At 41.8% G+C, this 13,543-nt stretch overlaps 1 protein-coding gene across 1 annotated transcript; it reads left to right on the top strand.

Annotated features, from left to right (window-relative positions):
• Positions 1–3,963: 3,963 nt before the first annotated feature.
• LOC129833986 (proton channel OTOP2-like) lies at positions 3,964–7,331 on the top strand. The gene is made up of 6 exons (XM_055898803.1): positions 3,964–4,363; positions 4,673–4,809; positions 4,935–4,993; positions 5,233–5,360; positions 5,629–6,500; positions 6,925–7,331. Exons 1-6 carry the CDS (start codon positions 3,979–3,981, stop codon positions 7,093–7,095), a joined length of 1,752 nt encoding a protein of 583 aa, XP_055754778.1. The 5' UTR covers positions 3,964–3,978; the 3' UTR covers positions 7,096–7,331.
• Positions 7,332–13,543: the final 6,212 nt, after the last annotated feature.

Genomic DNA, 13,543 nt, shown 5'->3' with positions numbered 1-13,543 from the left:
GCTGTTATTAGTTTGTCTGGTCCCACAGTAATATAATTGTTCTGGTCTACATGATGTGCACAAAATGCACGAAGCCTAATATAAATGTGAATGAATATAGAGAAATAAAGAAAAAAGCTTGGAATATATAGGCCTTCTTTAAAAATAACTTCAAGTTCAATATTCATATTCTACAGATACACTCTTAGAAAAAGGGGTCCAAAAGGGTTCTTTGGCTGTCGCCATGGCAGAGCCCTTTTTGTGTCCCAGTAGAACAATTTTTGGTTCCAGGTAGAACCCTTTTGGGTTCCATGTAGAACCCTTTTTGGTTCCATGTAGAACCCTCTGTGGAAAGGGTTCTACATGGAACCAAAAAGGGTTCTTCGGAGGGTTCTCCTATTGGGACAGCCAAATTATCATTTGGTGTTGTAGATAGTGCTTAGGAGTGTAGGTATTCATTTCCAATAGCCATTTAGAGTCCGTTGAAATGTTGATTCATGCATAGAACAACATAACATTTGATATGCTTTTAAACATTTCATACGCCATTATAAAGGCTCATGCACGCTTATAAGAAGTTATACCTCATTATAACAGCAGTCTGCCAGTGTTCCTGAACAGACCATCATATCCACTGACTCATCATTAAAGGTGTGATGGTATGATTTGAGTTTTGATGAGCACAACACAATATGATGAGCCATGTTGTGACAGTGAAATACTAAAATGTTAAAAGGTGTCTTTCTAAGCAGAAGCTTGTTATACGTCCACACATGAGTGTTCTTTTGATAAATAATTAAACACTCCCTGTGTGTGGACATATAACAAAGCATGTTGTTTCTCATAGATGTTTGACATTTATGACTGTCTGTACATTGGTGGTGTTGTCTGTAAATCAGGCTGTGGCTGGGGACGGCTATAAAAGCCATGAGGGACACGGCTCCCCCAGGCACTCTGAACCTGATCACACACACCTCACACAAGGTAAGCAGTTGCTCAGGCATCCTCATATTGATCATCAATGTATTGATCTATAGGTATAAGATTGACTGAATGAACTTAATCCTGAGTCTAATTAACTCAGATTTTTATGTTGTTCATTGAACTCAAAAACACGCTTTATCAAATCAAATTGTATTTGATACGAAATATGTAGACCTTATAGTGAAATGCTTTCTTACAAGACCTTAACCAACAATGCAGTTTTGAGAATACCTAACTAAAAAAAAATACTATAATAAAAGTAACAAATAATTAAAGAGCAGCAGTAAAATAACAATAGCAAGGCTATATACAGGGTGGTACCGGTTGAGTCAATGTGCGCGGGCACCGGTTAGTCAAGGTAATTGAGGTAATATGTACATGTAGGTAGAGTTATTAAAGTGACTATGCAATAACAGAGAGTAGTAGCAGCAGCATAAAATGGGGGGGGGGGGGGGGGGCAATGCAAATAGTCTGGGTAGGCATTTGATTAGATGTTCAGGAGTCTTATGGCTTGGGGGTAGAAGCTGTTTAGAAGCCTCTTAGACCTAGACATGGCGCTCTGGTAACCGCTTGCCGTGCGGTAGCAGAAAGAACAGTCTATGACTGGGGTGGCTGGAGTCTTTGACAATTTTTAGGGCCTTCCTCTGACACTGCCTGATATCGAGGTCCTGGATGGCAGCAAGCTTGGCCCCAGTGATGTACTGGGCCGTACGCATTGCCCTCTGTAGTGCCTTGTGGTCGGAGGCCGAGCAGTTGCCATACCAGGCAGCGATGCAACCCGTCAGGATGCTCTCGATGGTGCAGCTGTAGAACCTTTTGAGGATCTGAGGACCCATGCCATATCTTTTCAGTCTCCTGAGGGGGAATAGGTTTTGTTGTGCCCTCTTCACGACTGTCGTGGTGTGCTTGGACCGTGTTAGTTTGTTGGTGATGTGGACACCAAGGAACTTGAAGCTCTCAACCTGCTCCACTCCAGCCCCGTCGATGAGAATGGGGGCGTACTCGGTCCTCCTTTTCCTGTAGTCCACAATCATCTCCTTTGTCTTGGATATTTATTTTTCATTTGTGTACTTAAATGAAGTAACTCAGTAACTCATTATGTCTGACACTCTTATTGACCTGTTAGATAAATAATTCTGTCAAGTTCAGGAAACCAATTGCTTTTGATAAACTGAGCAAATAATACTGGGCACTGCAGCCTTTTCACACCATTAGTGTGTTTACCAGACTGCCACTCTAATGCGTTTGTATTGAGATTGTGTGGATGGCTGTAATCAATTCATAGAATGTCAAACTGACCAATTGGAACCCCATTCATAAGCATCCAATTAAATTGATACTATCACAAGTAACCTAGTAGTCTGAGTCCCAAACTACTAGGTTACACAATCTCAACGTTCGCTGGATTTATGGTGGAGTTGCTCATTGGTTGTTGGAAATAACATTCATATTTTCCATGACAACATGTGGTGCCTTGGAAATAGTCAAAAACCAACATTTAGCTGTTAGCTAGGTAAGTTGTTGTATTTTGACATTTTGTGGCTGGAATTGCAGTATGTATTTGGTGTGAGAATTTAGACTTCAGCAAGCAACTTTGAACATACTGTTTTAGTCTGGACAAATAAAAAACGGTTGCTATACCAATGTGTTCTGTGGAGTTCCAATATTTGCATAATCATTGTGATTGGAGAATAGCTGTGAGGTTGATCGAATCAGGATCAAATCCTCTGAATCAGGATCAAATCCTCTCATTTAATGATAGAAGGTTTGAATTTGAAGTTGTAAGAAAGGCCAGTCTCTTTTGTACATGACATGGAGTACAAGGAGGGGATTAGCTAAATAGACGTGTACCCACAAAATCCATAAAATGTTACATTTTCCACAACAATGTATATGCTAATACATCCATCAATGCATTATAAGTACACCCAACTAATTACAGTTTCATCTTAAAAGTACAGAGAACTAGGCTATATCAAGTCCTGTCAACACATTGTCAAAAAAAGTCTTGTGATAAATAAATACAAAATACTATTTCAACTGGACTTTTATCAGCATTTACAGTTGGGCTGATTTTAAAAATGTTTATGAACTGCAAAGTGGATGTAATAACTACACCGTCATGTGAAATATTTCAGAAATGTCACCCACATATTTCATTACGTTGGCTAGGTTATTGTTAGATTGCAAACAAACTTTCCGCTGCGAGACAGTTTGTCAGTGCTGCAACACAGGCATTTTGAAAAACCACTTTTGAACCAGCACACCTGTATGTTGTGTAATGATGAATATATTATGAGGAAATTCGGGGATCCAGTATGGTATTTCCAGTTTACATTATGATTCACTGTGTTTTCAGACCTCAGTTTTGGCGTTGGGGAGTAGCCTACTGTTGTTCTAAGGAACAGTCAGTGCTGCTGTAGAAACAGTCTTATTAGACAGAAACTGAAAATCTACAATTTTTTATAAAAAAATAATAAGTTGGTTTCCAGGAAACAAAACATACCTGACCTCATGTAGATAAAATACCAATGTGTGTTCGTAAATATGAACTGTGAGGATTTCTTTGTTAATTTCAATTTAATCAAACACTGGCATTGACCCAATTCAAGCAAGATAAACTCATATTCGTTGAAGCATGGTAGACTGGCACTGCTTCTGATGATAAACAGGGAAATGATAAGAAACCTTTATATTGTCATATCACTGATGGGGTTGACATTGCTGATGAAATGAGGTTAGGAGCTGGGTTACAGGTAGGAGGGACCTCCTTATACAGGCAGAGCCTTTGAGTGGACGGTTAGGTGTTCACACAACTCTGATCAGTACAGACATACTTTCTGAACTCATTAGATCTTCTACCTTTTGGATAGGATATGACATTTTGAACAGAGAGAGCTTGGATTGTAATAAACCACAAACTGTGGACTAGCTCTTTACAGAATGAGAAACATCATTCACTTGACCTTTGGCTTCTTTTCATGTGAATCCAGCAAGATGACATCTGAAGCTGAGATGGCGGTTGAGGAGGGCTACATATCCCCCCCGCCCACCCTCCCCTCCACCCGGTGTTCCATCCACTTGGGAGTCCAGGCGGGGAGTATGAGGAGGGGGAGCGACGTCCTCTCGACCAGCAGGGGCACGGTGAGGGAGAGGGGCCGTAACCGTAGCTGGCTACTCTCTAGCATCATTACGGTCAACGTCCTGATCCTAGGTATTGCTCTGGTCAGTGGCAGTGTCTTCAACAACGTCAAGATCAACGCCATCAACCTGCAGATCTTCCTCATCGTCCTCATCATCCTCACCACTGCCTGGATGCTGTACTACACCATCTACACATCCAGGGAAGATCACGCCGTGCTCTACAAGGATAGCCATGCCGGGCCTGTGTGGCTCAGGGGTAAGAGAAGACACTTCTGATCTTCTGGGTCTACAGCTGCTAAATTCCAGAGTTCCCAGTTGTTTGTTTTTATCCCTGGAAATCTGGGAAGTTTGTGGAATTTTGCAACCTTACCCTGTAGGATTCACTGTCTGTTAATACCACTGGATATGAATAATCTCTATTTTGATTGGGGAAGAGTTCTATTCTAATAGGATATAATTTACTATACCTAGACAAAGTTTTACATTCACCCATTGTCTTGAATGAGTGTGATTATTGAATGAGTGTGACTATTTCTAATGGGATTTCATTGTGTTTTCTCTCTAGGTGGACTGGTGCTGTTTGGCGTATGCAGTCTGATTATGGACGTGTTTAAGATTGCTAACTACGTAGGCTACCTGCACTGTGACTCTGCTGTGAAGATAGTGTTCCCTGTCCTACAAGCTGTGTTCATACTTGTCCAGGTAAGAACACAAGTTCAGACATCTCAAATGGAGCTTCCATTAGGTGATATGACATTAAGGAAACCACTGAGGGATTTGGCTGGTGAGAAAAATGCAAGTATAGGTGATCATTGTATCTTTTTCAGACATACTTCCTCTGGCTCCACGCTAAAGACTGTGTACAGCTACAACGGAACATAACTCGGTGAGCGTAACTAACTGCTACTGTATAACTGATGATTTATTTATTGATGTTGTAAATTGATGTTTGATTGATGGTTGGACATTTAAACATTGCCGGTTGACCTTAAATTTCGTAGACCTTAAGTCTACTCTATTCTATTAAATTCTGTTCTGTTCTCTTGTATTCTTACAGAATTAAATAGTATTTAAAAATAGTTAGTATTTTATTCTGTTCTGAACTCCTGTGTTTCCCTCTTGAAGCTGTGGGCTGATGTTGACTCTGTCTACCAATCTGATGTTGTGGATGGCAGCAGTCACAGAGGAGTCCCTACATCAGACTGTTGTTCCACCAGAGGACGGCAACAGCACACATTCCTATGACATCAGAGGTAGTGAATATCGGGTTGTCAAATCTTCTCTCTAGAAAATCGAATGAAAAATGGTTAGGGTCAATTCCATTTCAATTCAGTATGTAAACTGAAATGGGAATTCCTTGTTTAAATGAAGGATCAATAAAATAAAATACATTTTCAGTTTACTTTCTGAATTTACTGTATTTAAATAGAATTTCCCCAGACTATGAAATACAACCAACCAACATAACAAAACATCACCTCACAAGTCAAACAATAAAGCTCATCTTTCATTTAATTTCAGCCTCTGGCGGATACAGCAGATGTAACTGCAGCCACTCTGCCTGTGCCGTCTTAGAGAAGGCCTATTACTACCTGTACCCCTTCAACATTGAGTACAGCCTGTTTGCCTCGGCCATGGCCTACGTCATGTGGAAGAACGTGGGCCGCCTGGTAGACGAGCACAACCACCACTCGCTCCATTTCCGCTTGAAGGACGTGCTAGTGGGGCCTGCGGTCGGGCTGGTCATGTTGGTGGCGGGCCTGGGAACCTTTGTCATCTACAAGGTGGACGTGGAGAAGGGGGACCCGGGGAAACGTGACACGGTGCTGATGATACACTACGTGATGAACACGGTGGCTGTGACGCTCATGTCCGTCTCGACCGTGGCTGGTTGCGCCATCTACCGGCTGGACCAGAGGGACCACGTGTCGGGGAAGAACCCCACACGGAGCCTGGATGTAGGCTTGCTGATCGGCGCCTCAATCGGACAGTTCACCATCTGTTATTTCACCATCGTGGCTGTGGTGGCAACGGGGGCCGAGGGCCACCTCAACGCTCTCAACCTGGCTGTCTCCCTGCTCACTGTGATCCAGCTCTGCCTGCAGAACATCTTCATCATCGAGGGCCTGCATCGCGAGCCCTTCCACGAAGACATGCACCAGGCCTCTGTATTCACAAACCCATACGTCCTTCAAGCCCAAGCCCATAGAGACATACACAACCTCCCAGGGACATTCATGGAGACCAAGACGTCCCCGGCCCTCACAGTTCACAGTATGCATGTTGCTCCTTCTGCTCCTTCTGGTTCCCCCCTGCCTCAACGCCATAGGCTGACCTGGAAGAGGAGGGCCCTGAAGGAGATCTGTGCATTTCTGCTGCTCTGCAACATCCTTGTGAGTAGCCTACTGAGTACCCACCACTGTCCTTTTCAAAATGGCTCTTTTAAAGGCCTTGTTAACCTAGGATGTTGTCCTTTCATCCAAAACCGTTTGTATTAAGTTTGGATGAATCGCCCTACCCACAGGGCACTCACTGGTTAAATCAACGTTGTTTCAATGAAATTACATTGAACCAACATGGAATAGACGTTAAATTGACGTCTGTGCCAGTGGGTAGGTACAGTAGGTCGAGAATAAATGGAAACTACTGAACCATCCCTTTAAATTCACTTTTTTTCCTGTTTGCCTAACTTGCTCATGAGCCAAAAGGCTCCCTAGGATTTGTGCAGTACACTACATCATAGTAGAGTATGATGGTAACTTGTATGTTTAAGGTGAAAGATTGGACTGAATATCTTTACTCTGTTTCCATTGACAGCTCTGGATCATGCCGGCGTTTGGCGCCCGCCCTCAGTTTGACAACACGATTGGAGCAGAGTTTTACGAGTTCACCATGTGGGTGGCTGTTGTGAATATCGGACTTCCTTTCGGAATCTTCTACCGTATGCACTCAGTCGCCAGCCTCTTTGAGGTCTTCCTAACCTCCTAAGCAGGTGAATTACAGAAACAATTCTGAAAATGTATAAAGATTATTTTTTTTACAATCTATTTTTTATTGTTTTACTTTGTTCTGTCCTGAGCACTGAAACATATGTAAAGGATAACATTATATAATACAATTTCATTTTTAATGAAATATGTCAATATCAGTGAGCTATTAAACTGTATCTAGTAAACTGTATAAATAGTTGTATATTAAATTATAATTGATGATGACTTTGTAATAAATTGCACATACATTTATGTAAACATTTTCTGGGATATGAGTCATTCTTCTTTGTGGCACACTGTAATACAACACAGACCAATCACTGGCACTACTTAGTAAAAATATCTCATGAATTTACAACAACTGTCTTACCTATCACACAACATATAACCTTTTATTACCCCATTGATTAAAACTATCATTTTAGTCTGATGGATCCATATTTCTCCACCCCCGTCCCTCAAGTGTTTAGCAAAGCAAGTGGGGGAACGACCGCGTTCTTGTTGGAATCCCAGGTTGCCCCTTTAATATTATGTACAGTACACCCAAAACAGTATTTAACCAGTACACCCAAAACAGTATTTAACCAGTGCACCCAAAACAATATTTAACCAGTACACCCAAAACAATATTTAACCAGTGCACCCAAAACAATATTTAACCAGTACACCCAAAACAATATTTAACCAGTGCACCCAAAACAATATTTAACCAGTACACCCAAAACAATATTTAACCAGTGCACCCAAAACAATATTTAACCAGTACACCCAAAACAATATTTAACCAGTACACCCAAAACAATATTTAACCAGTACACCCAAAACAATATTTAATCAGTACACCCAAAACAGTATTTAACCAGTGCACCCAAAACAATATTTAACCAGTACACCCAAAACAATATTTAACCAGTGCACCCAAAACAATATTTAACCAGTACACCCAAAACAATATTTAACCAGTACACCCAAAACAATATTTAACCAGTACACCCAAAACAATATTTAACCAGTACACCCAAAACAATATTTAACCAGTACACCCAAAACAGTATTTAACCAGTACACCCAAAACAGTATTTAACCAGTACACCCAAAACAGTATTTAACCAGTACATCCAAAACAGTATTTAACCAGTACACCCAAAACAATATTTAACCAGTACACCCAAAACAGTATTTAACCAGTACACCCAAAACAGTATTTAACCAGTACACCCAAAACAGTATTTAACCAGTACACCCAAAACAGTATTTAACCAGTACACCCAAAACAGTATTTAACCAGTACACCCAAAACAGTATTTAACCAGTACACCCAAAACAGTATTTAACCAGTACACCCAAGACAGTATTTAACCAGTACACCCAAAACAGTATTTAACCAGTACACCCAAAACAGTATTTAACCAGTACACCCAAAACAGTATTTAACCAGTACACCCAAAACAATATTTAACCAGTGTTCCCTTGTCTGTATTATCAAAGGTATTCTGGTCTGGCTTCCTCTTTCTGTTCTGTCTACTCCAGATTCCACTGTGTTACATAGCTCAACTTGCCTGATCCCAGATCTGTTTGGGTTATATAGCTCAACTAGCCTGGTCCCAGATCTGTTTGGGTTATATAGCTCAACTAGCCTGGTCCCAGATCTGTTTGGGTTATATAGCTCGACTAGCCTGTTCCCAGATCTGTTTGGGTTACATAGGTCAACTAGCCTGGTCCCAGATCTGTTTGGGTTATATAGCTCAACTAGCCTGGTCCCAGATCTGTTTGGGTTATATAGCTCAACTAGCCTGGTCCCAGATCTTTGGGTTACACATGTCAACAAGCCTGGTCCCAGATCTGTTTGGGTTATATAGCTCAACTAGCCTGGTCCCAGATCTGTTTGGGTTATATAGCTCAACTAGCCTGGTCCCATATCTGTTTGGGTTACATCAGTCAACTAGCCTGGTCCCAGATCTGTTTGGGTTATATAGCTCAACTAGCCTGGTCCCAGATCTGTTTGGGTTACATATGTCAACTAGCCTGGTCCCAGATCTGTTTTGGTTATATAGCTCAACTAGCCTGGTCCCAGATCTGTTTGGGTTATATAGCTCGACTAGCCTGTTCCCAGATCTGTTTGGGTTACATAGGTCAACTAGCCTGGTCCCAGATCTGTTTGGGTTATATAGCTCAACTAGCCTGGTCCCAGATCTGTTTGGGTTATATAGCTCAACTAGCCTGGTCCCAGATCTTTGGGTTACATATGTCAACAAGCCTGGTCCCAGATCTGTTTGGGTTATATAGCTCAACTAGCCTGGTCCCATATCTGTTTGGGTTACATCAGTCAACTAGCCTGGTCCCAGATCTGTTTTGGTTATATAGCTCAACTAGCCTGGTCCCAGATCTGTTTGGGTTATATAGCTCAACTAGCCTGGTCTCAGATCTGTTTGGGTTATATAGCTCAACTTGCCTGGTCCCAGATCTTGTCAAAGTTAGTGGCAAAGCGGCAGATAGACAATTCACAAAGCTTTGCCAAGTTGACAACAATCTTCTCAACTATCTGCACCAGACATCAACCTGCATTAGTTCCTCTTCTCAACTATCTGCACCAGACAACAACCTGCATCAGTTCCTCTTCTCAACTATCTGCACCAGATAACAACCTGCATCAGTTCCTCTTCTCAACTATCTGCACCAGATAACAACCTGCATCAGTTCCTCTTCTCAACTATCTGCACCTGACAACAACCTGCATTAGTTCCTCTTCTCAACTATCTGCACCAGACATCAACCTGCATTAGTTCCTCTTCTCAACTATCTGCACCAGACAACAACCTGCATTAGTTCCTCTTCTCAACTATCTGCACCAGACAACAACCTGCATTAGTTCCTCTTCTCAACTATCTGCACCAGACATCAACCTGCATTAGTTCCTCTTCTCAACTATCTGCACTGTAGAAGCTCTGTAGAAGCCTGGGTCTGTACTTTGTCAATGGTAGGTTACGGGGGGACTCTTTGGGGAGATTCACTTACTGCTCACCTCTTGGCCATAGTACAGTAGACTATATGATCACAGACATTGACCCCTTCTCTCTCAGCTCATTCACTGTCAAGCCACTAACACCTCTGTCTGATCACAGCCAAATTACGTTGTTCCTCAAAAGAACAGACATGGAAACAACCACACATTCACAGCCTAGTAAGCTGTACAGCATCAGAAATTCATACAGATGGGCCCAAAACAGCACAGAAGAATACCAGAAAGCAACTTGAAATTGTAAAAAAAAAAAAATCTAAACAAGAGGAATTAGCGATACAAAATAGTGACATATGGACAACCCATTTTAAAACACCCTACAACACCGTTCAAATTGACACAAACGCAGAACAACGCCAAATTCATGAGAAGTTGAATGGATTAGAAAAAGCTATAAAGGACAATCAAAATCCATTGGACTCCCCAATTACTGACCAGGAGCTCTATAAGAAACTTCAGGCTCTCAGATTTAAAAAAGCATGCGGACCTGATGGCATCCTAAATGAGATGCTCAAACTCACTAGTGCAAAATTTCAATTGGCTATATTAAAACTGTTTAATTTGATCCTGAGTGTAGGTTATTTCCCTGACATCTGGAATCAAGGACTCCTAACCCCAATCTTTATAAACATAGACAAATTTGACCTTACAATTACAGAGGAATTTGTGTGAACAGTAACCCAGGGGAGGTTTTCTGTAGTATTATAAATCTAAGAGTTCTAAACTTCCTTAATAAGCACAATGTCTTGAGTAAAAGCCAAATTGGATTTATACCAAAACATCACACAACTGATCATATTTACACCCTACACACCCTGATAGATAAACATGTCCACCAAAATAATACCAAAATATACGCTTTCTTTATCGACTTCCAAAAAGCATTTGATTCTATTTGGCATACAGGACTGTTCTACAAAGTTATTGAAAGTGGTGTAGGGGGTCAAACATATGACATAATTAAATAAATGTATACTGGCAATACGTGCAGCATTAAAATTGGCAAGAAAAGAACATCATTCTTTAACCAGGGGCGGGGCCTTCGTCAGGATTGTAATCTGAGCCCTGCACTCTTCAATATTTACATCAACGAATTGTCCACTATTCTAGAAAAATCCTCAGCCCCTGGTGTTAGTCTCCACAATTCAGAGGTTAAATGCCTACTCTTCGCAGATGACCTATGCCTGCTGTCACCCACAGTACATGGCCTACAGCAGAGCCTGGACCTGCTAGAGCAGTACTGCCAGACCTGGGCCCTGGCAGTAAACCCCAAAAAGACTAAAATAATTATTTTCCAGAGAAGATCCAGATCTCAGGGAATTAGACCAAAGTTCTCAATTGGTACAAAATATATAGAGTACTGTACACACTACAATTACTTAGGTTTAAAATTAAGCTAAACTGGACACCTTAATGAGGCAGTGAATAAACTGAGAGAGAAAGCACGCAGGGCATTCTACGCCATTAAAAAGCTAATTCAAATTGGAATACCTATTAAAATTTGGCTAAAACTAATTGAATCTGTCATTGAACCAATCACACTTTTGGCAGTGAGGTGTGGGGTCCACTTGCAAAACAAGATTTCATCAAATGCGACAAACACCCCATTGAAACCCTGCATGCAGAGTTCTGTAAGATTATCCTACATGTCCAGAGGAAAACTACAAAGAATGCATGCAGGGCAGAATTAGGCCAATATCCACTAATAATAAAAACTCAAATAAGAGCAATTAAGTTTTGGAAACATCTAAAATACAGTGACCCCCTCTCATATCACTACCAAGACCTGCAATGCCAAGAGTTGAGCAAAGAAAATAGTCCCCTCATCCAGCTGGTCCTGGGGCTCACAAACCTGTTCTACTAACACACTGAAGCCTCAGGACCAGAACATCCAATCAATCAGGATGAACCAAATTACAACACAGTCAAAACAAAACTACATTGCTTATTGGAAAACACAAGCACAAACACAAAGCAAAATGCAGTGCCATCTGGCCCAAAATCGACAGTACACTGTGGCTAAATATTTGACCATGGTCACTGATCAAAACCTTAGAAAAACCTTGACAAAGTACAGGCTCAGTGAGCACAGCCTTGCCATTGAGAAGGGTAGACACAGGAAAACCTGGCTCCCTGTAGAGGAAAGGCTGTGCAAACACTGCACAACAGCAGAACCTGAGATGGAGATGCATCTTCTGACAAAATGTCAAAAATATAAAACAATTAGAGAGTGACATTTCCCCAAATTTGAAACCCTTATTCAAGGTTTCAAAGACCTCTCTGATGAGAGTAGGCTACCAGTCCTGTTGGGGGAGGATGCAGAGAGCTGTGGGTTGGCAGTGCACTACATTGCTGCCTGCCATAAGTTGAGGGACAGTGTCTGACAAACCAATCACCCTGTACTCTACTGTATGCTTATTGTTATTGTTGAATGTATGGTTATTTTGACACTTGGTTATTGTTGTTACTGTTGTCCCGTTGACAATTTTGATTCTCATTTTTATTTTTGCATTGTAAATATCCAAAATAAGCTTTGGCAAATATACATTGTTACGTCATGCCAATAAAGCGAATTGAATTGAGAAAAAATATATATATATAGAGAGAGAGCTCTTCCTAACCTACCTGGACTGGGAGGTCCAGCTTGCACTCTTGTGCCAGTCAGTTGGTTAGGGAATGCCTTACAGGTGTGCTGATTAGTAATCCTGCACAGCGGTGCTGGGTGTGCAGCGTTTGGCGTGGTCTTCGGCTGGCCTGATGCTGATGGTAGTGCAGCCTTCCACAGTGCGGAACTGAGTGCCGCTGTCCACAGTCCTGCAGCCAGTGTCTCTGTCCATGGTGCTGAAGTGAGTGCACCTGTCTACTATGCTGAGGTGGGTGGCTCTGTCCATGGTGCTGCACTGGGAGTCCTTCAGCCACACCTATGCCCATGCCTCTCACGGTGCCATAGGGTCCTCAAGCATAGTACGGTGTTGTTATTGTCAAAACGTGCATGAAATGCATTGAGTTTGTCTGGAAGAGAGACATCATTGGGTAGAACATGGCTGGGTCTTTATTTGTAATTTGTAATGGACTGTAGCCCCTGCCAAACGCGGTGGGCATCGGAGCCTGTGTAGTATGATTCCCCCTTATACCTATATTTTTATTTTGTTAGTTTAATGACTCTGTGGAGGTCGTAACGGGACTTCTTGTTCCTGTCCTCAGCCGTAGCCTCAGGGTTGCCTGCGAAAGCCTTGTGTGCAGTAGCCCTGTCCTTTAGCTTAGCGCCAACCTCAGAGTTAATAGAAGGCTTCTTTTCGGGGAAGCAACAAACCTTCATAATGGGAACATTGTGTGTCGCAGATATATTTCCTTATGAAGCCGGTGACGGAGGAGCTTGTCGATGTTGTCGGCGGAGTATCTGAACATATTTAAATCAGTGCAAACA

This window comes from Salvelinus fontinalis, chromosome 34, assembly GCF_029448725.1.
Source record: "Salvelinus fontinalis isolate EN_2023a chromosome 34, ASM2944872v1, whole genome shotgun sequence".
In the NCBI taxonomy this organism is placed as follows: domain Eukaryota; kingdom Metazoa; phylum Chordata; class Actinopteri; order Salmoniformes; family Salmonidae; genus Salvelinus; species Salvelinus fontinalis.
Note: the sequence above shows the minus strand (reverse complement) of the source record. Positions and strands in the feature narration are given on the sequence as shown.

Bases quoted from the DNA above. Each gene is read 5' to 3' on its own strand.
- LOC129833986 (XM_055898803.1), top strand. From the start codon at position 3,979: ATGGCGGTTGAGGAGGGCTACATATCCCCCCCGCCCACCCTCCCCTCC. The intron at 4,364-4,672 runs GTAAGAGAAGAC...TTTTCTCTCTAG, and splicing joins CGGGCCTGTGTGGCTCAGGG to GTGGACTGGTGCTGTTTGGC. The intron at 6,501-6,924 runs GTGAGTAGCCTA...TTCCATTGACAG, and splicing joins TGCTGCTCTGCAACATCCTT to CTCTGGATCATGCCGGCGTT.